At 43.2% G+C, this 26,224-nt stretch overlaps 1 protein-coding gene across 1 annotated transcript in view; it reads left to right on the top strand.

Moving 5' to 3' along the window:
• Cpe (carboxypeptidase E) overlaps window positions 1-26,224 on the top strand; it is a 101,961-nt gene that overhangs the window by 55,607 nt on the left and 20,130 nt on the right. Inside the window, exons 2-3 of the mRNA XM_021169884.2 lie at window positions 20,352-20,548; window positions 22,124-22,291. Coding sequence (XP_021025543.1) covers window positions 20,352-20,548; window positions 22,124-22,291 — 365 coding nt within the window. The remainder of the gene's footprint in view (window positions 1-20,351; window positions 20,549-22,123; window positions 22,292-26,224) is intronic.

Raw genomic sequence — 26,224 nt, 5'->3', positions numbered from 1 at the left:
TCTCTCTCTCTCTCTCTCTCTCTCTCTCTCTCTCTCTCTCTCTCTCTCTCTCTGTCTCTGTGTGTGTGTGTGTGTGTGTGTGTGTGTACACGCTCATGTATGTGCACACTCTTGTTCAATAGATGGGTCAGCATACGGGAAATCTCTGGAATAGTTCCTAACACAGTGAGTGCTGCATACACTTAACCGTTAGGAAAATGACAACAAATCCTAGACTCTAGATTCCAGATGACATTGCCCCTTTGCAAGGGCACAATTACACTGTTTGATTTCTGCCAAAGGTTTAAAGAGGAGGAAGATGAGACAGAGATTCAGGAAGACTTGGGTCCTGACATGACATGTCTGTGAGTGTGTGCTAGTGTGACTGTCTTCTTTCAGGAATACTCATTCCCTTTAGGAAAGACACAGACTCAACAGAAGACTGATTGTGTTGACCTTGATGGCCTTTCTATTGACCTGATGGAGACAGGGGATAGGTGTGTGAAGTACTCGTGCAGATGGCAAGGGTTTGGTGACTGGTGCAGTGGAAAGGGTATTGGGGTTTCTTATTTTTAGAGTTCTGATATGACATGGTTTTTTGTTTGTTTCTTTTGGCTTATGGAATTTTCCTGAACATTTTAATCTTTTGATTATCTTCCCAGGTGAGGAATTCTTATCTCATGCTGAACTTGAGCTATAGTTATTTTTATCTCCCAAAAAGTTAAATGGCAGTTAGAAAATACGAATTGGCAACTTTTGATGTCTCTTTGATGATTTTTATTATTAAGCTTGAAACCAGAATACTATTAATTAATTAGCTAATTGATTAGTTTTTATAAAGAAATATCTTAAACGGGGCTATGGAGATGGCTCTGTTAGGAAAATACTTGATGTACAAGCATGAGGACCTGACTTCAATTCCCAGCTCTCACCCAAAACACTGGTGGCCTGAGCCTACAATTGAAATTCTAAGCAAGCAGACATGGGAGATGAGCTGGGACTTCCTGCCTAGATGGTCTTGGTGAATCAGTGATCTTCAGATTCAGTGAGAGACATTCCATCAAATAAGGTAGCTGATGATAGAGTCCATGTCTGGATTCTACACACACACACACACACACACATACACGCACACGCACACGCACACACACACACACACACACAAATAAATACTTTAAAGCTGGAATGTAGATAGCTTGCTACTGGAGATTAGCCTGAGATCCATAGGGAGACACTATAAAAAAGACAAAGAGAAGAAACATTCAATAAGAATGTTTTGACACACATCTAAAACCAATACAGAATCCTAAGTCAAAATAATGTTTTTATGTAATCACTTTAGGTCTGTGGACAATGTTGATTTTAGGGACATAAAATTGCAAACAAGTAATATTTAGTTTTAGTATTTACTGTCTATTTTTTCACTGAAGTGGTTTATGTTTCAGTTAGCAAAACATTTCAATATCCTCTGTTTTTCTTTGTGGACTTACCTTAAATTACAATGACAAGATCCATAAAGGAAGGGACAGGGGAAATGCTTAAGCAGTATCAGGAATTGTAAGCCTTTGTTGGGGTGACTGTGAATCTGTTTAGTTATACACTTGGCCTTCTATGAGATTTTGTTTTTCACTATACAACTTATTCTTCATTGGAAAAACAGTCCTCTAATGGTCTTGTCTTCATCTCTGAAGAAATAAATAAAGAGAAAGCTGAGTACTGAGTGAGAGATTAAATTGGAATGCTCTGATAAGTGGTAAACCTTGAGAGTACTTCAGTGAGAGAAGAATAGAGAAAATATGATCGACCATCTCCTATGAGGAACTATACTCACTCATAACTTATTTAAAAGAACATTAAAAATGTAATGCTGTGCATAATTATTTAATGTATGTTTAAAATTTAAACACTGAGTTGAAAACAGAGAAGAGCACTGTGTTCTCTTACCTGAATAGTTCAGCGGCACTGTAGGGTGTTTCAGTAAATGCCTTCGGCTGGGTGGATGCTCAAGGTGGTTGGGCTAGCCAAGAGTAAGAACAAGTGTTGGACTTTTTTGGTTTTGTGTTTCTCTCTTTCCCTGCCTGACTTCTTTCCACCTCCTTCCTTTTCCCTTCTGTTTGAAAAGCCTCTCCTGTTCTTTGTCTTGCTCTGCTCTCAATTCTGGAAGGCTCAGATACACTCAATAGAAACATGCCAAGCTCCTTGGAGAGCTCATGTTTTTGTTTAATTTGGGAGTACGGGGTCTTATGTAGCCCTGCCTGGCCTTGAACTAAGTGTGTAGAAGAGGGTGACCCTGGGTTCTTTATCTTCCTGACTCCACCTTCTAGACCACTGGGAGCTCAGGCTGCAGCCTCTTAGGTACTGTTGTATTTCTGTCCCAATGTTTTGTTCATCTTTATTGTAAGAGATGGCAAGAAGTAGCTTCCTGTCTGTTTAGGATTGAAAAGAAGCATGCATAATAATACATGCCTCAGGAAATTTATGGGTGGCCATAGTGGCTTCTCCTTCCTTCTGCTGTGCAAATATCTTGAATATGATTCTTTTTTTTTTAATATTTTTATTACATATTTTCCTCAATTACATTTCCAATGCTATCCCAAAAGTCCCCCATAGCGCCCCCCACTTCCCTACCCACCCATTCCCATTCTTTTGGCCCTGGCATTCCCCTATATTGGGGCATGTAAAGTTTGCAAGTCCAATGGGCCTCTCTTTCCATTGATGGCCGACTAGGCCATCTTTCGATACATATGCAGCTAGAGACAAGAGCTCCGGGGTTCTGGTTAGTACATCATGTTGTTCCAACAATAGGGTTGCAGATCCCTTTAGCTCCTTGGGTACTTTCTCTAGCTTCTCCATTGGGAGCCCTGTGATACATCCAATAGCTGACTGTGAACATCCACTCCTGTGTTTGCTAGGCCCCGGCATCGTCTCACAAGAGACAGCTATATTTGGGTCCTTTCAGCAAAATCTTGCTAGTGTATGCAATGGTGTCAGCGTTTAGGAGCTGATTATGGGATGGATCCCTGGATACGGCAGTCTCTAAATGGTCCATCCTTTCATCACAGCTACGAACTTTGTCTCTGTAACTCCTTCCATGGGTGTTTTGTTCCCAATTCTAAGAAGGTGCACAGTGTCCACACTTTGGTCTTCATTCTTCTTGAGTTTCATGCGTTTAGCAAATTGTATCTTATATCTTGGGTATCCTAAGTTTTGGGCTAATATCCACTTATCAGTGAATACATATTGTGTGAGTTCTTTTGTGATTGTGTTACTTCACTCAAGATGATGCCCTCCAGGTCCATCCATTTGGCTAGGAATTTCATAAATTCATTCTTTTTAATAGCTGAGTAGTACTCCATTGTGTAAATGTACCATAATTTCTGTATCCATTCCTCTGTTGAGGGACATCTGGGTTCTTTCCAGCTTCTAGCTATTATAAATAGGGCTGCTATGAACATAGTGGAGCATGTGTCCTTTTTACCGGTTGGGACATCTTCTGGATATATGCCCAGGAGAGGTATTGCTGGATCCTCCGGTAGTACTATGTCCAATTTTCTGAGGAACCGCCAGACTGATTTCCAGAGTGGTTGTACAAGCTTGCAATCCCACCAACAATGGAGGAGTGTTCCTCTTTCTCCACATCCTCGCCAGCATCTGCTGTCACCTGAATTTTTGAATATGATTCTTAAAAGTGTCAAATCTTTATATACTGTAACGTTGGGAGAGCAATTATGAGGGAATTCATACCTTTGTTCAAACCAAAATATTTGAATAGTGACTTGCATCTTCCTCAGCCTTCATCCCAGTGACTCAGATGCTGAAACTCCCACTTGCCTGCTGCCATCTTGGAACCCCTCATCCCTACACACTTCAAGTGTCAGTTCCCAAATCATTGCTTGTCAACCCTGGCATGTCATCATGAACATCTCTAGACCTTTGTAGAATGTTGGTGCTCAGGGACTGTCTCAGGTCTTCTCAAGAAGGGTCTTTTTGGAAGCAGAGCTGGGAAGTCGGTCTGTATGTGTAACAATATGCATGACAATTTTAATGGAGTACTGTCAGCACATTTTGAACTTTGAAATTTGAATACATTCAGAAAAGGATGTTTCTGTGTGGAATGACCTGCCGTGCTGAGGAATGATCCCTGGAAGAGAGGTGGCCAGTAGACTCAGCCTTCCAGAGGGGTACTCATTACCAGCCAGTGGTCACATGTGCAGCATGACCCAGAAAACTCTATTTCACCTTTGTCTACTACTCCCTGCTTAAGTCATGATCTCTGTCTGTGATCCAAGATGGGCTTGCTTATGCTCCTGGTGCCTCAGCCTCCCATGTGCTGGCTCACAGGTATGCAGCCTCATACCCAATGTCTCTTTACTGGCTTAAAACAAATGTATTGCATTGCCTAGTGCTTCTGAAACCATCCTGATATTTAACATGGGGAGGTTTTAGTTATAATGCTGTCAAAGCTATACCCTGAAAATATTTTGACAAGTCAATTTAACTTATCTATTATCTTCTTCCTGAGAAAGAATGCTCTGAGAATCATTTCAGAAGCAGATCAGACAAGCTTTTACATGTTGATTTCAGTGGTTAATCCCACTTCCTCCTTGTCAGGTTATCAGCAAATGGAAAATTTTATTCCCATTTATCCCTATGTGCCTGGACTGTTCTCCACCCACACAGGTGCTGATGACGTCAGTTTTACTCATCCTCCGGTCTGTACTCTTTGCATTGGGTGAGCTGTTCATTCACAGCAGGGATGAGTGGGAACGGACTAGGGTTTTTCCATTGCGTTTTGAGAAGTGTGTCTTAATTCGCTACATTGACCTGTCGCTTTATTCTGGAAAACTATCCAATTCATCTACAATGTCTACAGATGGCCATGATTTGTAAAGGACAGTATTAGAAGCTTACTGCCAATAGTTAATCAAACAGGATTTAGAACCGACTTTTATAGACTCTAAAAGGTCATTTAGTCCAAACTCCAAAGAACGTTTCCTAGAGAACTTTCTGTCTCTGTGGGAATTAATCACTTCCCAGCATCCCCTCTGCCTTCCAATTGCTGTGACTGAAAGGAAGTTTGTTCTTCAGCTGTGTTAACTGCTGTCTCGGAAGCTCCTAGTTACCAAGTCTAGCTTTGTCCTCTGGGGCTCTGTGGGATGAATCAAATCCTTTGCCACAAAACAACCTCCCAAAGCAGGAAGAACTTTCAGTGTTTAGAAATTCTATAGGGTCACCCAAGCTTCTCATTTAAAACCACAAAGTAAGTACCCATGAAATGATTTTCTAAAATAGATATATAAAGTCACACACACACACACACACACACACCAAACAAACAAACAAAAATATCCATGCCAGTAAGCCCATTAACAAAGACCCAAATCATATTCATAGATGGTGGTCTACCCATGTGTCTCTCCCACACACATCTTAATGATGGCAAATTTTATTTTATCTAGAGTTTTAAAGAGATTATCCCTTGCTCTCTCTGTGTCTCCAAGATCAATGAGAGGGAACTGTATTTTCTGGAGGGAGTTGCAGTCCATTGCAAGCCATGTGACTTAGGTTCTGGGACCTGAACTTAACCTCTGTATTCTAACAATCCCTCCAGCTCTGTGTGGGGATTTCTACTTTTTAAACCTTGCTTTATATAAGAGGAGACAGAAAGAGAGAGAGAATGAAGGAGGTAGGAGTAGGAGGAAGAAAGGGAGGAAGGAGAGAGAGAGGGAGGGAAAGAAGGGAAAGAGGGGAAAGAGAGACTGGAGGGAGGGAGGGAGGGAGGAAGAGAGAGAGAGAGAGAGAGAGAGAGAGAGAGAGAGAGAGAGAGAGAGAGAGAGACTTTGCCTCTTAGGATGACTGCTAAGATGTTTTTTGTTTTTGTTTTTGTTTTTGTTTTGTTTGTTTTGTTGTATATGAACTACTAATAAAAAATGTTGTCTCACACCAGGTATAGACTGGATGAATGTTAATTCTGTGACCCGTCCAGCAGGTCCAGTTATTCGAGGGTCTCGAGGGGACCTCCTCCTAAGAACCAAGTCGGGGGTAGAGAGAGATGAGGGCTTTGTGCGACACGGAAACCGTTCTGGAATGCATCAAAGCCTCAAATGTATTGACAAAGGCCCAAGGCTTAAATGCACAAGCAAAAGGGGAAGTACAGATACTTAACAGTGGGAGGGGTAGGGCAATACACGCAAAAGAAGTACTTATGGGAGGGGAGCAATAGAAATTCTTTCTTTTGGCAGCTACATGGGGAAGCAGGAACTTGGTGGTATCAGGGTGTGGTCAGGACATCGGAGATGACTTAGGGCTGGAACATCCCGTGGTTGCTCTCGGAATCCATGTGTTGGTGGCCCGCTTGACCCCTTTTTCTTCTGGGGGAGGGGAGAGGCCCAATTTAGAGATCAAGAGTTGTCTTAATAGCTCACAACAATTCTGCTTTTGTTCTCACAAGTGCTAAACAAACATCTCTTGGTATAAACAAAGGAAGCAAATGTTGAGAGTCAGTGACTCTTGCTCTTTTGAAAATCTTTAATTTATTATTTGATAATTTCATATATATATATATATATATATATATATATATATATATATATATTGACCATATTCACCTCCAACTCACTTCTCCTATTCTCTCCTTGGACATTTTTAACACCTCCACCTTTTTTTTTTTCTTTTCACTTTTTTCCCCACTGAGTCCAATCCACTCTATGTACTGAAATATTGACTGGCTTTATGGGTGTGATCTTATGTAGGTAACCATAGTTTCAGGTTGATGAGTTCATGCCCATGTTATGTGCAGAGGACAGTGTTAATAACCATCTCCCCATCCTCTTGCTCTTGTGTTCTTCCACAAGCCTTGGGGACAGGGTTGACATGGCAGTCTCATTTAGGGACAGGCTGTCATGAGACACTTATTCTCAGGACGTCAGTTATGGTTCTGTAGGTCAAAGGTTTGTTTGGGCCAGGGCCAGGGGTCGGTAGGGGGACAAGTTTAAGGAAGGGTAGAGATGGGCTAACCAAAATTAAGGATGCTAGGAAATCCATTGCTTTGTAAGCTAATCTAAAAATAAAGGTTAAAGAAAAGGGGATTTGATCCCAGATCTCTCCCCCACTTTCTAAAGCCAGCTTGTTTAATTCAGTTTTGTTCATTGCCTCTTAGATACATTTATCCTTCCATTATGTATTTTGTATTTGCTTTGCTAAGATCATTCCCCAAGGGCAGCAGAGTCTTCCAAGAGAGTTCTCTCCCGTGGCTAGGAATTGAGAGTTTTAAAAGTTATGTCAAGATTCAGAAGGGTTCTTAGCAAATGTATTCACATGGACATTCCAACTAGTGCTTGGCGTAGTTGCAAGAAGCCACAATACTTAAAGGATCACTCCTTTTTCTGTGGGACAGCTATCTGCAGAAAGATTTTTGATTATCAGGTTTTTTCATTAAGACAACTCTCATTTGCACTTGAAAGCTTCTGTCCAAGATATTCTTGGACAAACCTTTGGCTTTTGAGAGTTTTCGGGGACCACTTCTCCTGGGACACTAACAATGAGGTGTTTTGCGTTAACAATTTAAAGACTTATTTCTAAGACAACTTACATGGCTCATGACCTGTATCTTAGGGATGTCAGTGAATGGGCCATTATTGCACTTTCCATCATGAGAATAGTCTTGCTGGTAAGAAGAGGCAGATGTGTGTTAGACACCTGATGTTACTGAAAATACATATTAAAATAAAATCTTAACAGCTTGTTTTAATCCTGAGAGAGATTCTCAAGAGAAAAACCAGTTCCACAATTTTGAGCCAAATTGGAGCAAGCATTAACTAAATACTGACCAGGATGGACTCTAATCAGCTCCACTCCCTGGAATCCCAGTGGATGGCCAAAAGTCACTTGTTGTAGGAGCTTTTTAAGGGCAAATTCCCATGTGGCTTTGTTATTTTCCAAGAACTACAACTCCCCGTAGTCTGGGAAGTTACCTGGTCCTTGAGCAGGTGGGGCTTACAAGTTAGCTTTGGCTCTTATGATTAGACTAAAACATTTTCTGTGATTTCTCGGAGCTAGTGTTGTGCTAAAGGACAGCAGAATGTGGTGAAGCGGAAACTGCTGGATTAACCAGCTTAGTCAAAACAACAACAACAACAACAACAACCACCACCAAACAACAACAACAACAACAAAATTTCCTAGGCTTGTACCTTTCCCCTTCATCGAATTAATAATGCCACAGAGTTTTTAAATACATGTCAATATGAATATAACAGAAATCAAAATCATGACTTCTCATTTTCTTAGCATAATAATTTAATCTTGTAAAGGGTTGGAGATCAAATCCAGGGCCTGTGCACAGTTGGTAGGTGCTCCTCCATTCAACTGCAGCCCTGGCCCTACGAACATGAGATGGACCAAAGCATAAACCCAGAGAAGGGTCTAGTCTGTTCATAGTTCTGATTTCCTTTGGTGGGGAACCCAGGAGCTATTCATCCCCAGTCCTCTCTTGGCATGTGCTGTGGTACACTGACATGCACTGTACTGGTTTGTGAGAGCCTATTTTGAGTTTTCAGTGCAATGACCTAGCATTGGGAGTTACAAGTTGTCCAGGGTGGAAGCGTTTATGCACTACAAACAGGCAATGTTACACACTAGGGGTAACTGTTAAAACACATACCACACACCGCTGTGGCTGTGTGTGAACATGTACTGACTCTCCAGTGTCTTCCCTGAAGACACCAACTGACTTCATTTGAGAGGACCAACGTCATTTAGACAATGGTTGAAACTCAACTCATCTTATGAGCTTTGGAAGAAGAGGAGATCTTCGTTGTTGGGGTCATCCCCTTTTGTTCAATGAGGATCAAACTAGAAACATTCTAGAAGTCATATGTAAAAGAGTTATAAAGTAATGCTAATATCCAGTGCATAATTTAATGTTTTCAAAAATGGGGCTGGAGAGGTGGCTTAGCGGTTAGTAGGGTTAGTACCACATTTTTAGGGACCTGAGTTCACCTCTCTGTTCCCACAGTGGGCAGCTCAGAACCACCTGTAACTTCAGTTCCAGGGGAACCAATACCTTCTTCTGGACTTCAAGGGCACTTACCTTTATATGTGCATACCCATCGCCACAGACTCAAAACCCCATATGCACACAGAACTGAAAATACAAACTAAAGCTTTAAAGAAACAGTCTATATCTGATAAAAATAGCTGAGCAACGTCTTCTACTTTCAGCAGCTATTAAAAAAAAGTCAGTTAAGTAAGACCACACTTTAAGATGTTAAGTTAATTGGCTTGTTTTTTCAATATGGTTTTAAAGGCAATAAAAAAAACAAAATGGGAGACTATAGTGGTCTGTAATTTCTTTTTGCAACACACACACATATATATGCACACACATACACACATATATGTATATGAATATATATGTGTGTATATGTATCTAAATCTTCTTTTCTTTCCTTATTTTTCTATCATTTATTGTGTAGAAGACACACCAATTCTTTTTTTTTTTATTAGGTATTTTCTTCATTTACATTTCCAGTGCTATCCCAAAAGTCCCCCATACCCTCCCCCACCTCCCCTACCCACCTACTCCCACTTCTTGGCCCTGGTGTTCCCCTGTACTGAGGCATATAAAGTTTACATGACCAATGGGCCTCTCTTTCCACTGATGGCCGACTAGGCCATCTTCTGCTACATATGCAGCTAGAGACACGAGCTCTGGGGGGTACTGGTTAGTTGATATTTTTGTTCCACCTATAGGGTTGCAGATCTCTTTAGCTCCTTGGGTACTTTCTCTAGCTCCTCCATTGGGGGCCCTGTGATCCATCCAATAGCTGACTGTGAGCATCCACTTCTGTTTACTAGGCCCCGGCATAGTCTCATAAGAGACAGCTATATCAGGGTCCTTTCAGCAAAATCTTGCTAGTGTATGCAATGGTGTCAGCGTTTGGAGGCTGATTATGTGATGGATCCCCAGATATGGCAGTCTTTAGATGGTCCATCCTTTCGTCTCAGCTCTAAACTTTGTCTCTGTAACTCCTTCCATGGGTGTTTTGAGTAAACTCACTTCTTCCATTGCTTATCTGACTCTTGGTGTTTTGCATTTCCTTAAGAAATATCCTCAGCATTAAAAATACAAAAGCCTGCTAACATCGTTCTAAAGCAGGAGCCAATTAATGATGTCCTTATTGATGTTTCAATAACTAACTGGCAGGGTTTTGCTCCTGCAAAGATGATTTATAGCTGTAACAGTGCTGATTGTCAAATGAATGGAAGCACTTTGCAGCACTAATGGGCTTATGCCATCCTTACCACAGCAGGGAGAGGGCCCATTGATGAAAGGGCCCATCTGTTGCAGTGTTCCACTACCTGCAAGCAGTTTGTGAGTCAGATCAGCTTAATGACTGGGATGTCATTACGGCCTTTGTCCATTTCTCAAAGTCATTGTACCACTGTAGTGTCCTTGAGACATGGCATTTTGTTTATGGACACGTGCTATTCAACAGTATTTTTTTTAAATATTATTTTATTATCCTAAGTGTGTGTGTGTGCACATGTGCTTAAGTGTGTGTGTGTGTGTGTGCACATGTGCTTGTTTGTCTGAGTGTTTGCCATGTTCTTATAGGTGTCCATAGAGGTTAGAGGTATCCAATTCTTTGGAGCTGGATATACAGGCAGTTGTGGGTGCTGGGAACCAAAGAGCAGTATGTGCTCTGAACTGTGGGGCAGTGGGTTGCACACAATCAGCTTGGTCTCCAGTTGAGCATAGGTCTTGAACCCCGGGGGATTCGATGGGTGGTGATTTCCACCTACATGGGATGGAAAATGTTTGATCATGTCTCCTGGACCCCTGGCTCCTGTCGAAGTTACCACCTCCACAGCCCAACAGGAGAGGTGTGTGACTATCAGTCATGCAGACAAATGTCCCAAGCTCCTGGCATTCTAGCTAGACTCCACTCCCACAGTTACCTGATTATAGCCAGGTATGCTCCTCCCCAGTTACCTGACAGATCAGCCCACTATAAAAGGGGCTGCTTGGTCCCTCCTTGCTCTCTTTAGCTCTCACCTTTCTTACTCTCTAGCCCTCCTATCTCTCCCTTCCTCTTTCTCTCCAAGCAGCCATGGCTGGCCTCTCTCCCTCTTTCTACCTTCTCTCTTTCTCCCTGCCTTTCTACAATAAAACTCTAAAACCATAGACTGTCTCTGCTCATCAAAGCCCACCGTACTTGAATGATGGGATAGACTTTTCCCTTAGGAGCTGTGTTTAACCTCCGGCCGGAAGGCCTTCCTGTGCTCCAGCCATTGACCGGACCAAGGACTCTCTCTTCCACATGAGAACCACCCAGTGCCCCCTCTCTCCCTGCCCTCTCCTCCCTTCAGCCCTGGGGCTGAAGGAGCCATCCCCGGGGACTCCCATTCTGTTCTCAGCTCTTCCGAGGTATCCAACGGTGTCTGAGATGCCTGAGGCTGAGAACCTGGTACTGCCACTTGTCCACCACTCACCGAGCTGGGGTCAGTGGCGTCACACAGCCAGACCCACCTGGGGCCTCATGGAAAGCATGGGCGGTCCTTCTGCATCTGCCTACCCAGAGCACTGGAATTCTGGCAGGACTCGAGTTTTCCCCATTCCCTTTATCTCCCTGGCACCCTCTGCCCCGCACTGAAACACAGGGCTGTCTCTCTAATCCCCTCAAAATATTTTGAAAATTCGCCCACACTGAACATGTACAGTCGTTTTGCTGCTTGCTACCCTGTAGGAGCACGTCACCAACAGTTATTTGCATGGTATTTGCTCTGTGTTAAACATTACCTTGTAGTCTGGACGATGTCAAGTACGGAGGAGAAAGGGGAGAGGTTACATACACACGAGGGTCTTGAGCTGCCTCATGTTTTGCTATCTTTGGAGTGTTCTAGAGCCAGCCTCCCTGTGTGACTGGGCAGTGAGTGTACCTCCCGTGCGAACAGGGATTCTTTTGTAATAAAATGTTGGTAGATGAGTAGATTCATCTTGGTGTGTGCTTCATCAGTTTTCAGGCTGAATCACTGGAGGGTTCCATTGATATTATTCAAGCTTGTTCCTATCTTTATGCTCCTTATTGTTCCTAAACACATATGGTGCTCTGGTAGCTGGTATGGAGTCTCACAATTTATCTCTCACTTTCACACTCAGTATGTGTCTTAGTTAGGGTTTTACTGCTGTGAATAGGCACCATGACCAAGGCAACTCTTGTAAGGACAACGTTTAATTGGGGCAGGCTTACAGGTTCAGAGGATCAGTCCATTATCATCAAAGCATGACACATGACGGCATCCAGGCAGACATGGTGCAGGAGCTGAGAGTTCTACATCTTCATCTGAAGGCTGCTAGTAGAATACTGACTTATAGGCAGCTAGGATGAGGGTCTTAAAGCCCACACCCACCATGGCACACCTACTCCAACAGGGCCACACTCACTCCAACAGGGCCACACAATAGTGCCACTCCATGGGCCAAGCATATACAAACCATCATAGTGTCTCATTTTCTGACAATAAATTTCTCCATGCTGAGGCAATCCAACCTCCCTAGCCAATGCAGTACACAGTGGTTAGTCAGCCTATCTGGTGTTTCTATGAGGAAAAGGGCTAAAATGGTTTCTCTCTCTCTCTCTCTCTCTCTCTCTCTCTCTCTCTCTCTCTCTCTCTCATAGGAAATATAGAAGATATACTATTTTTACATTTGTCTTTACAGTTGGCTGTTTCTTTAAAATCTTTTTTAGATGAAATTTTATTTATTGTATATGTGTGTTGAGGATCAAACTCAGATCCTGAGGGTCGACAGCATGCACCTTTACCAGATGAGACATCTCCCTGGCCCCATTTGAATATTTCTTTTAGACTAGCCTATTGGGCTCTGAACCTCTGCTTTAAAGCCTCTCAGATTGTTTCAGACTATTCATATTCCCTACATTTGAGAGCTAATGTTGCTAGCTTGCCTACTGCTTCAAACTGTATCTACATATTAAGCCTAGTGGGTGTATTTCTCAGGAGTAAAACATTAACATTTTTGTGGCAAGAAAAATTTCTTTAAATGGTGTTTTCTGATATATTTATTTCAAGTCATACTAATATATAGATTTAGCAAGTTAAGAGTAGTAAGAATAGGCTTAAAGTTCTTTTGCTGCTCTAGGTTGGGATTTATGATTCATTTCTGCCTTTTGGGGCTCTTGCCAGGTTTGGTAATATCTACCTGTTACAATCCAAGTACTGAAGAGGCCCAGTCTAGGCTACTTAGCAAGGGTTATCTTAAAGAATAAAAATGAAAACAAACCTTTGTGGATTTTATTTTTAAAACAGAGACTGTTCTTACCTTGTTATCTTAGTCAGGGTTTCTATTGCTTTGACAAAACACCATGACCAAAAAGCACGTTGGGGAGGCAAGGGTTTCTCTTTCACTTTCTGGCCACAATCCATCCCTAGAGGAAGTCAGGACAGGAACTCAAGCAGAGCTGGAACCGGAAGGCAGGAGCTGGTGTGAGGTCATGGAGGGATGCTGCTAACTGACTTGCTCGTTCATGGTTTGCTAAGACTGCTTTCTTATAGAACCCAAAACCACCAGCCCAGGGATGACACCACTAACAATGGTCTTAGTCCTCCCCACTTGATCATTACTTGAGAAAATGCCTTACAGCTAGATATCTCTTGGGGACATTTGCTCAACTGAGTCTCCTTCCTTTGATGGGTCTAGCTTGTGTCAAGCTGACACACAAAAGTATACTTGTGTTACTTGTGTTAATGACAGTGCCAATCTTATCAGGTAGATTAGTTATTCCATGCTACCTACGACAAAAGAAACTTGATATTTTTTAGATAATTAATAGAGAACCGTATTAAATAGGGTTCTCTATGTATGATAACTGCCTTTTAATAACACCTCGATGGAGGACTATTGCCTTGTGAAAAAACTTCAATACTGATAGCTTAATAATAACTGTGAGGTACATGAAGCTTAAGAAGAAGGAAGACCAAAGTGTGGATGCTTTGGTCCTTCTTAGAAAGGGGAACAAATAACTCATGGGAGCAAATATGGAGATAAAGTGTAGAGCAGAGACTGAAGGAAAGGCCATCCAGATATTGTCCCACCTGGGGATTCATACCAGATACTGACACCAAACTCTGACACTATTGTGGATGCCAAGAAGTGCTTGCTGACAGGAGCCTGATATAGCTGTCGCCTGAGAGGCTGTGCCAGAGCCTGACATATACAGAGGCAGGTGCTCTCAGCCAACCATTGGACTGAGCGTGGGGTCCCCAATGGAAGAGTTAGAGAAAGGACTGTAGAAGCTGAAGGGGTTTGCAACCCCATAGGAAGAACAATAATATCAACTAACCAGGACCCTCCCACCCCCAGAGCTCCCAGGGACTAAGCCACCAACCAAGGAGTACACATGGCTCCAGGTGTATATATAGCAGAGGATGGCCTTGTCATGCATCAATGGGAGGAGAGGTCCTTGGTCCTATGAAGGGTCCATAGATACTCCAGTGTAGGGGAATCGAGTTGGCAAGGCAGAAGTGGTTTGTGGATGGAGGAACACCGTCATAGAAGCAGGGGAAGGGAGATGGGATAGGGGGTTTCCAGGAGGGGGGAAACTGGGAAAGGGGATAGATAACACTTGAAATGTAAATACATTTTTAAAAAAGGAACTGTGTGGTAATTGATGGGGTATGGAAAGCAAGCTTTCTGAGCGCCCGTGTGCAATCTACCTGCTCCTGTGCTAATCTTCAATTGCCAACCCTGGAAGTTGGCATTTGTTACCCAACGATGAAATGAATTTGATAGTGAGCGAGGAAATTGTGCTTTGTGATGCTCTTGGCTTTCCAGTTGCTAGGAGAGGGATAACGGAGCTCATGTGCATCATCAGTTACATCCATGAGGCGTGCCGCACCTGGCAGCTTCAGCCCTGGAGAACCTGGGCCTCGTTCTTTCCCGAACACACCATAAACAGGAAGACAAATGCCACCACCTGTCCCTCAGCTCCCCTCAGCTCCCCGATAAATTGAAGCCAGGCTGGCAGTGGGAGGACCATTCATTCCCACTGGAAGTCTTCAACGGAGTCTCTGTGTTGGGATTAAGGGTTCTGAAAGCAGTTTCTTCAGAAGCTGTTGTCGAGCCTCTACAAACAAAGTAACAATTAGAGAACTCTTGCCTGGCAAGGTTTTGTGGTGGCCATGGAGATTAATCTCTTTCTTGGGAAATCAGCTGTTCGCAACCCTGTTGCCCCCACTCCGGACTTTCCACTAGGACAGCAAGCTACCGAGGCTTCTAAATATTCTCCATGGGCTGCAGAGTTCCTTTAGGATGCCCCGAGTTCCCTTCAGGTTTTCACTTACCCCCTTTCACTGTGGGATGGGATTTGGATGTTTAGCACTCACTCAAGGTTTCCCTGGATTACTATTTATTAGGGTCTTTTCACATTACAGGTTCCCTGCACACTATGGCTGCCATTTCACCTCTAATTGAACTTGCAGGCTTCATGTGGGAGGGGAGGGAATCTCGTCACAGTGATTAATATATAATTCCAAATTGAGGTGCTAACAGTGCAAAGGCCTCGCAGCGTGTGTTACAAGGTCATGGTGTGTTGATGGTTATTTGTGATTAGAAGAATGGGAAGATAAAAAAACCAAGTTTGCTCTCGTGTTAATTTGTACATTCTGGGTGGTAGCACCTCGGCTGTAGGGAGTATGATTGAAAGAGAAAAGGCCGCAGCTCCGAAACTTTTGGGTTGGTCAAATCTAGGCCATGTAGAGAATTTTGGTATATACACTAGGAGAAAGTGGGTAGTTATTGATAGGATCTTAAGAGAGTTGTGATTTTTTAAAGATAACTTGGATACAGCAAGATGTCCCAGCAGGTAAAGAATTTGCTTCACAAACTTGAAGACCGGAGTTCGATCCCTGGACCCACGTGAAGGCAGGAGAGAACCGGCTCCTTAGAGTGGTCCTCTGACATCCACACATCTTCTGTGTCCCTCGCACATCATACACATAAGGGCATATGCACAGCAATAATGACAATGAAAAGTTATTTCTTAACAAAAGGTTCACTCTGGCTTTAGGTGGGATCAGAGCTGCGGGGAGGCCTATGAGGTGCAGGAGAGAGTGTGGTTTAGAATCTTGAAGCAGGGTCATGGTGTGGCCAACAGTCCCACATTGGTACTTCATCCCTGAGAGCATTCATGCACACAGCTGTGTCCTCACACCCTGAGTTCCTAGAGTTTAGGAATTCTTATTTGCTGTTTTATTTGCTTCTCAGTTTCTTGTAGTCCCAGAGGATTTATATGCAATCCAACAAATATTATCTTTAATTGTCGTGACTCCATCTCCCATGTCACATCAGCCTCCTAAAAAGAATGAGCTTTTCATATTCTGGAGCTAGCACTGTGTAACGGCCCAATTTCTCTCTGAGGTCAGGGATAACTTTCCTTATTTTGTGCTGTCACAATTACCTTGATTTTTAAATTTCAATATATTAGTACATTCATTATAATCATATATGTTGTCTCATGTTTACCCAAAGAATGTTTTGTTTTGTTTTTTAAATCTACTCATAAGTATAGTAAACATATTTTTGGTAGAGTTGCTATGAAAGAAATTTCCTGCACAGGCAAAAACCAGAAACAATCATGAAATATTTTTGACCAAGCTATCTAGAGTCCCAAGCAAGTATGGCATAGGGAACAGTGACACCATCTCACAGTGTGCTGGGTGGGGGGACCACAGTGCCCACCCAAGCACACTGTGAGATGGTTTCTCACCTTTATTTGCATGCAACTTCGTCTCCCTTTTCCTCTTTCTCCATCCTTTCCACCCCACCTCTCTTCTCATTCTCTCATCGCTCTTCATCCTCTCCCTCTCTATATCATTTTTGCCTGTGTTTATCGTCTCTTTCTCCCCCATTCTCCATCTTCTTTCTCCCCTCTCTTCCTCCCCTCTAATCTTCATTCTCTCCCCTCTTCTTTCATCTTAATTTCTCCTCTCTCTTCCATTCTCATCTCTCTCTGTTCTCTTATCTAGTGTAAGGATCCATGAATCCCTGAAGAATGATACCCTGGACCCACATAGCATGGAAACGAAAAGAGTGTTTTATTCTGCAGAAGTCCAGCATGCTGGGGTCTCCCATTACCAAGTTAGAGAGACCCCCAAGTAAGCTTCAGGATTGCTTTCAAGCACATTAGCGAATTCCTGGGCTGGTGACCTCTGTTAATGCTGGGTCCATCTCTACAGACCTTCCATTACCAGGGTATGGGGGCTGGAAACTTGCTGGGGAGGTCTGGGAACTGTTACTGAGGATGTAGCTGAGGAAGTCTGGAAACTGCTGCTGACCCATTGTTCTTGCCTCAGGCCATGTGGCTGGGACTTTCTATTACCTGGGCATGAAGGCTAGAGCCTGGGGTTTTTTCTATTAGTAACTGACTTGCCTGGACTTGCCTAGTTTTTAGGCCTAGTCTCCTTAACTGCCAACTTGAAGTCTGTCGTAGCAGCCTAACTTTCTCACTATAGTCTTTTCCTACTCCCCTCTCTCTGCAACAGTTTTTCTTGTGCCCCAACCAGATGTTCTACACAGTAAAGGAAGGTGTCTGGTGCAGATGTTATATTCATTAAGGTCTGGTGCAGATGTTATTCTCAGTAAGGGAAGGTGTCCCGTGTAGACATCACACACAGTAAGGGACAGAGTTAAGGCTATGTTTTCACAGAAAGAAAAGAGAGTGATATGAGGCCAGAAGTGAAGGGAACATCTTTCACCTTCTCTTCCCCTCCCATGCCCCTTCACCAGTCCTTTGCAGGTAGTTTAGTTAGAGACTCTTCCTTAAAGTGAGTTGTGTATAAATAACACTGACCCACTTCCCACCTGATCCTCAGATTAAGATTAGCATAAACTCAGGAGGAGAACACACAAGGACAGCCAAGAACAGACTTGCATGGGGAGCAGCCACTACAGTCAGAGGCAAAGAATATTTCAGTAATACATTTGGGGCGGGGGAGACTGTGTTGTCTCTTTATCCTCAGAGGAGCAGTCTCACGATTTTATAAGTGAGAGCATCTTCTCCACTGAGGAAACTGAGGTAGTGATGCAGACAGGAGCAGAGGCGCAGGACTTGGGAGGACCACTTGTCTGCCATGCTCTAGAGCAATAGGACTCCTCCCAGAATGCCCCTGAGAGTGAGCGGTAGAAATGGGCAACTGCATTTCATTTCAAAGTCTTTCAGCAACACTCTCTCTCCTCAGGCTTCATTGGTGCTATCTTGATAACAGGAACAACCTCACTCCTATTACACCGGGTAATTAGTTACAATGGATTAATAGGTTGTGGCTGACAAAGAATCTCACAGTGACAAGATAATGTAGCAGCCATCATGATACTGTTAGGAATAATGACAGCAAACTCACGGCAGTTGCTATTTCCAGGTACAGGCATATGCAGCCATTATTTCTTGTCTTCTCTACAGGGTACAACCTGTTGTTTTCTCTATTTTTAAGATGGGGAAGCAGAGAAAATGAGAGCTGAAATGACTTATAGAAGGTCAAACAGTAAGAACTGGTACCAGGGTTTGATCCCACACAGTTTGTCTCCTTTTAATCTTTATGGATAGGGGCGGGGGCGGGGCGGGGGGGAGAAGTGGAGAGGGGAAGAGAGTATAGAAAACTTTTATCCAGTGCAGAAGGCTAAGATTTGCATTCTGGTCTCACAGGCTGTCCAGTCAAGGTCAGGTGTCTTAAGCAGTGTGGATTTCAGCTCATCCATGTATAAATTAGAGATGGGTAACAATATTTACTTTTAAAATGTTTGCTGAGGATTATGTAAGGAAGCAAAGTATAGGATATGACCTACAAGGGCACACAGTGTCTTATCAGTATTAGGATGTGGGCCTGGTTGGGCTGCCATAACAAAAGATTATACTCCATGGAGGAAATGGTATCAGCTCAGGACTCCCAAGGGCAAGTTCTCAGCACACAGCAGATTTCTTTGCTGCAGGGGGACACAGGCCAGGGAATAAGAGACAAAGACAGGAGATAAAGGGTGAAGGAGAAGTCTGGGAAGGGAACCAGGGAGAGGGAGGAGGAGTATTTGTCTGGAGTAGGACCAAGGACGGCCTCTGGATAGAGAGGAGACAGATGCAGCACATAGGAAAATGGGTGTTAGAGTAGAGTGTATAATTTTAATTAGGCTTGTTAATTAGGTGAGCCAAAGGGATCTTTTGATTGCTGGACTTCAATACTTTGATAAGTGAACCTTGGCAGTCAGCCTCAGGAGGAATTGGCCAAATAAGGGAATAGACCTTGGTGGCTAGCTTTAGGAATGTAATCTAACAGTTTTAAGCAAAGCAGAAGAGACTGGGGAGAAGGGAAAGACCTGCCAGAGTCATGTTTGTGAGCTGGCTTGAGTCCCTTCACTCTGGGTGGTATAAGAGAGAGGTTACTCCCTCCTTGAGTCTTGGAGATATGTAAGATGGAGGTGGAGCAGACACGATTTGTGATCAACCCTCTCTTCCTGGCACACAGGTGCACTCCTCTGAAATGTGTTTGTTTTCACAGGCTCTTTCCTCATTGAGGAGAGAGAATTCATGCTTTTATCTTCCTGTTAGGATAACAGGCCTTATTGAGCAAGAATCTTGGGACGTCAGTGAACCTTAATTATTTCCCTGATGTAGGAAGGACCTCAAGCCTTCACACCAGAATTGTGGGTGGACACAGTTTTGCAAGAGGTGGTCAGCAGGGAGAGAGGACTGGAAGGATGGAGCCATTGGATGTTTGGGATAGTCGAACATCCCAGGCAGATTTCTCAGACTTTCTGTTTAGAGGGCAAAGAAGCGGTTGGTTATTCACAGTAACTTAGTAGATAAACAATACATATTGGCGCCTTCGCCTCGTTTCTATGGGTATGAGAAAGAGCATGACCAAAACCAGCTTCTGGGGCAAGGTGCTTTATTTGGCTTGCACTTTCTCATTACTGTCCTTCATTAAAGGAAGCTGGGGCAGGAACTCAAGGCAGGAACATGGAGGCAGGTGCTGAAGCAGAGGCCATGGTCATGTGCAGCTTACTGGCTTGCCTTCCACAGCTGCTAAGCCTGTTCTCTTGTACTCTGGAGGACCAACCTCCCAGTGGTGGCACAGCCCCCAGAGAGCTGGGCTCCCTCATATCAACCTTTTGTCAAGGAAATGTCCTACAAATTTGCCTACAGGCCAGTCTTGCAGAAGCCCTTCTCAGTTAAGATTCTCTCTTCCCAGATATGTCTAGGTTTGTGTCAAGTTGATAAAAGTCAGCATAGCACGAGTGTCCTCTGCCTTCTTTTTGGTGTCACAGAAAGTGCCTCTTACTGTGCATTGTTTTGGTCTTTTAGGTGAACCTGAATTTAAATACATTGGGAACATGCATGGTAATGAGGCCGTTGGACGGGAACTGCTCATTTTCTTGGCCCAGTACCTGTGTAATGAGTACCAGAAAGGCAATGAGACAATTGTCAACCTGATCCACAGTACCCGAATTCATATCATGCCTTCCTTGAACCCTGACGGCTTTGAGAAAGCAGCATCTCAGGTGAGTGCCCGGCAGGGTAGGTGGCCTGCCTTCTTCATCTTTCTAATATATTAATACGTGTGTACTTGTCTATCTGCGAAGCCATAGTAATGCTTAGGGTTCACAGAGTGTGAGAGAGACAGTCCAAAGTTTAGAATATCAAGAATGAGAGTTCTTCAGTAGAAGCTTTAATGGGAAATCTAGTGAATAATTAAGACTTTAATAGTGTTTTGCTGAACTGTTAAACAAATGGCACTTCTCTATTCGTAGCTGTGGCTAGGCAAATTTGCCTTTAAGGCAGTGGTTCTCACCCTGTGGGTCATGGTTCCCTTGGGAATGAGCCACCATTTCATGGGGGTTGCCTAAGGCCATCGGAAAACACAGATATTTTCATTAGGATTCATAGCAGTAGCAAGATTATAGTTGTGAAGTAGCAACAACAATGGTTTTATGCTTGAGGAGTCACCACAACAAGAGGAATTGTATTAAACAGTCCTGGCATGGAAGGGTTGAGAACCGCTTTAAGTGGTGCCTACTGCACTGCCTGCAGCTGGGTGAACTGGCGTCCTTGCGCCCTCTGCTGGACTGAAGGAAGCATGACTTGCAATTAGGTCATTATTTTACAGAGGTTTAATTGCTGGTTTTACGAAAATCGCTAAAGACATCCCTCTCTGCCACTCCCAACTCTCGCATCCAGACCCCAAATTCTCAGGTTTACAATAAAAATAATTGTATATATTTTAAGTGTCAGGCTAAAGACTAATGACTTTTTAAATTAAGTTAAGGTTTTTTTTTGAGACAGGGTTTCACTATGTAGCTCAGGTGGCTTGGACTTGCTTTGTACACCAGGCTGGCCTTGAACTCACAAGGATCCTTCTGCTTCTGCCTCTTGAGTGCTGACATTAAAGGCATGCATGTATATCTGGCACTAATGGCTTTTACAGAGAAAATACGTGGGCTTACATTTTGATTGGACAAGATTATGGACATTATAGTTCTTACATGTTCTGTTAATTGTGTAGAATGTAAAATTTTGATGCATGTTGTATAAGAATTAAACATTATAAACACATTTATCTTTTCTCATGCTGATCATTTTATTATAAAAACATATAGAGCCTTTTAAAAATAAGTGCACAATGCACAGTTTTTCTTTAAAAGAAACCCATAAAAGGCATTGAAGTTATTAACACATAAGAGATTCATGTCCAATTCATCTTAATTCTTAGGATTATTTATTCGTTTGTAGTTTTAAAGATCAGACTTCTGTGACCCACAGAGGCAATGTTACTTGATGCTAATTGTTGGTGGTGTGATTTTTAAATAGGTCACCTACAATCAGTGAGTTTGTATCGACAATTATTGAAATCTGCTAAACATCGCTTACATATAATTATTATTAATTTAAAAATATTATTCATTAAAACTACCTTTTTCCAAAATGCTTATAACAAATATTTTAGTGAACACAGCAGTATTGGGAGGATATTGCAATAGACAATCTCAGGAATTAGTTTTTGAGGGCAGTGATGGGGACGTTAAGTAGGTATTGACAGTACTAATAAGCAGTGGCGGTTTTTCTGTTGTCTCGTGTAGCCCGGCGAGCTGAAGGACTGGTTTGTGGGCCGCAGCAACGCCCAGGGAATAGATCTTAACCGTAACTTCCCAGACCTGGACAGGATCGTGTATGTAAACGAGAAAGAAGGCGGTCCTAACAATCACCTGCTGAAGAATCTGAAGAAAATTGTGGACCAAAATTCAAAGGTAGCATGTGTGTGGCTTTCCCGGGGTCTGCCGCATAGCTGGGGAAGTATGTTTCAGTGTCTTCTGTATAGTGAATGACACAGGAGTGACATGAATCGTTTTTGTTTTTGTTTTTTTCTGTTTTCAAGACACGGTTTCTCTCTAGTCTTGGCTGTCCTGGAACTTACTCTGTAGTCTAGGCTGGCACTGAACTCAGAGATCTGCCTGCCTCTGCCCTCTTGTGTGCAGGGCGTAGTATGTGGTATACATCTTGAGTTGCGTTTGACTCAAGGCTAAGGCTGGAGCGGCTGGAGTCTGGGACTTTGCTTGACTCTGAGGACTATGGATAAAGTGTGAAAAAGGAAGGGAGCGGGTTGGGGGGGGGCAGAAAACACAGCAGTGAGTCTTGGCTGGAGGAAGCCCTTCCCCCACCTGACCACCAAGTTCTCCAGGACTCCACAGTGTTGATCTTTGTCCTTTCCCTCTAAACCTTCTCCTGCAAAATTTCCAATCACCTACTGTCTTAGTGAGGGCTTTACAGCTGTAAACAGACTCCATGAGCAAGACAACTCTTATAAAGGACATTTAATTGGGGCTGCTTACAGATTCATAGGTTCAGTCCATTACCATCAAGGCAGGAGCATGGCAGAATCCAGGCAGGCATGGTGCTGGGGGAGCTGAGAGTTCTACAGCTTCATTTGAAGGCTGCTAAAAGTCTGGCTTCCAGGCAGCTACATGACTGTCCTAAAGCCCATGCCCACAGTGACACACCACTCCAACAAGGCCACTCCCACTCCAACAAGGCCACACCTCCAAATAGTGCCACTCCCTGGGCCACAAATAGTCAAACTCTCATACCTGCCTTTTCTATTGCTCCTCAACTCTGCTGAGTTTCTTTCCATACCCTGTCTGACTTGGAGGAGACACAGCCTTCCTCCGGGTCCCTTGCATTCCCCTACTTCCCAGTACTCATATCCTTGCCTGGCGTGTTCCCATCAGCTGTATTAAGAGCCCCTAAAATTCCACATCTCTAATTCCTTCCAGACCTCCAGGGAACGTCTGTTGTTCCGTTGCCCTTGATCACAGGGTCCCCTTATCAGGTGGTACCTAGGACCCCAAGCTCAGCTTATCTAGAAAGAAGTGTTTCCCCTTAGAACAGCTTTTGTTTCCTTCATCCCTATCATCAGCGTCTTTCACTTCCTATTTCTGCCGCTGCTCACAGCAATTAGCCCTTATTTCCCAAAGACTTGACCTCCTGATCCCATTCATTTCCATCTCAGTTCCTGGCTTAGTTCAGCCCCATTGTCTTCTCTTCCTTTTTGTTTTTTTTTTTTTTTTTTAATTTATTTCAGTTTTTTTGGAGATAGGGTCTTGCTACTTAGCCCAGGCTAGCCTTTGAAATCCTTTTACTTCTATCCCCAAGTGCTGCTGCATCTGCCCTGTGGTGTCTGTTACTTCCAGGATGTTCTTAAGTGAGGTTTTGGAAAGTAGAATCTCATTATAGCTCCGGGACCCTTCAGATAGATGCCCTGTGGATGCTGTGGATGCTGGCTGACTTAGTCCTTAATCTGCCTCTGGTGGTCATCTGCTCTAGTCATACCCCGAAGTGTACCATCTGCTAACAATACAGTGTTCACATTGGCTGCTGTTCTAATTGATTAGAATATTCTTCCCTTCCCTTCCTTTCCACGTGACCTTCCCCTCTCAGAGACAGCTCCTGTTGGATGTTCCTTGTGTTCTGCGAATATGTCTGCAGTGGGGTTTCTGTTCTTATAGAGCTGCATATGTCTGACAGCATAGTCATTTATTTATAGGGTGGCTAGCTCTTTGACTTCAGACTTCAGTTCATTGCTTGTGATGATTCATAGCTGAGCCTGACACATAGTCAGCTGAGGGCCTCATATGAGTAAGTATACACAAGGCTCACCAGTGAATTGCTGTGTCTGAAGAATGAACCCAACGGAAATCAACAGCTGGAGTTCAGGCAGGCATCCATTGTGTGCAGAGACACTGGGAGGGGACTCTGGGAGGTGGAGAGTTCCAGATTTTTGGCTCAAAGTTCTGTAGTAGGGTTCTGCATTTAGGTTACAGGCTGAGCTTATGGAAGATGCTAGTTTGAGACACAGACTGTGCATAGAGGAGTCTCACAGTCTCTGGTATTAAGAGACAAGCTTCTCTCCTTCTGAGTCATAAATGTCTTTACAGTTTCCTATCCTAAAAATGACGTTCAGGAGGAGGGAGAGCTGGGAAGCAGCGGGGCTGGGTGGGACAGAGGAGGGCAGTGTAATCATCTGTAAGGTGTAAGATGGAAGGCAGGCCGTGGAGGCTGGCTCTGGTATTTGTCCATATACTTTCTCTAGTGCATGCATTCATGTCTTTAACTCTGAGAAAGGAGGAAAATAATTCCTGTTGCCCCTCTTAGAAAAACTGTGAGAATCTCTTCTTCATAGGAGGACTGATTGGCAACTTGGTGCACATGAGATTGTTTCCAGCCAGTATGGCTGTTTCCCTCTCTAGTTAAACCCATCTCATGCATGCATGATTGCTCTATGGTGTTGGCATACAAGTGCTTTGGGCAGTCTCATTAAGAGATGCCAATGGAGCCTGGGGAGATGGCTTACTGGTGAAGAGCACTTGCTGCTTTTGCAGAAGACCCGAGTTTGGTTCCGACCACCTATGTTGGGAAGATCACAATCACTGTAACACCAGTTCCATGGGATCTGGCACCCTTTTCTAGCCTCCAGATGCACTTGCATTCATGGGCACATACTCACAGGCATACATAAGTACAAATAAAAATAAATCTTAAAAAAGACATGCTAATGTACATTTAAAATGAGAGCTTTCATTTAAAATACCCATTGCCACTTTTACATTAAAGAAAATGTTACATAATTAAACTTTAATTCATTACTCAAGATAAGAGCAAGTTTCTTTTCTTTTTTCTTTNTTTNTTTCTTTTTTTTTTCAAGACAGGGTTTCTTTGTAGACCAGGCTGGCCTCGAACTCAGAGATCCACCTGCCTCTGCCTCCTGAGTGCTGGGATTAAAGGTGTGCACTGACAAGAGCAAGATTTATTTATTATAGTAAATCTTTAGTGGTTTGAATAATAATGGCCCTCGTGGACTCATGTATTTGAATACTTGGTCCTCAGTTGGTGAAACTGTTTGGGAATTAGGAGGTGTTAAAGGAGGCTGTCCTATCCCTTCCCTGCTGATCATGGACTCTAACCCTCTGAAACTGTAAGACCCATGCAAACCATTTCTTCTATAAGTTGCCTTGGTGCCAAATCACAGCAATAGCAAAGTATTTAATAAAAGGTAACTAATAATTCATGTCTGGTTCCCCTCCTTTACTTTTGACATTAAGAGTAAAACAACATTTAGACTCAGAGCAAGTGTTTCAATAATGGTCTACGTAGTCTTCACTTTCAAGTTCCTATTTCTCACCATAGCATCTTTACCCCTCAAAAAGGGCTTTGCTTCTCAAGATTTACTTTGTTTTGTGTGCCAGGAATCATGGTTTAGGATGCAGAGTTCCTTGGATACAAATTGAGGGTCTGTGGATGACAGATATCAGGAAAAAAAATCCTATTTCCTTAGGAAGCCCTGCAGATGTCACCGTGTTCCAGTGAGACACCATTAGGGACCAATATGGTCCTCATTTTTCAGACATTAGGAATAAAATTATTCTCTCACTTTCCCAGTTTTACTCCTAAGTCATTTCTCATTTAGCCCCAAGCTTCTCAGCCTGGCTGCCTCCACTGTTGCTTGAGTTCAGCTCGTGAGCCTTGGCCTGAATTGCTTGAAGACAGCAGGGCTTAAAATACATCCGATAATTTATTAGTGTTATGCTTCTCTTCACTGGCTGGAGTTGTGAAGGAATCTGAATAAATATAGTGTTAACATATTTTAAATGCCAAAGCCATCTCGTTATAGAACATGTCACTGAGTT

The sequence above is a fragment of the Mus caroli genome, chromosome 8 (assembly GCF_900094665.2).
Source record: "Mus caroli chromosome 8, CAROLI_EIJ_v1.1, whole genome shotgun sequence".
Taxonomy (NCBI): domain Eukaryota; kingdom Metazoa; phylum Chordata; class Mammalia; order Rodentia; family Muridae; genus Mus; species Mus caroli.
Note: the sequence above shows the minus strand (reverse complement) of the source record. Positions and strands in the feature narration are given on the sequence as shown.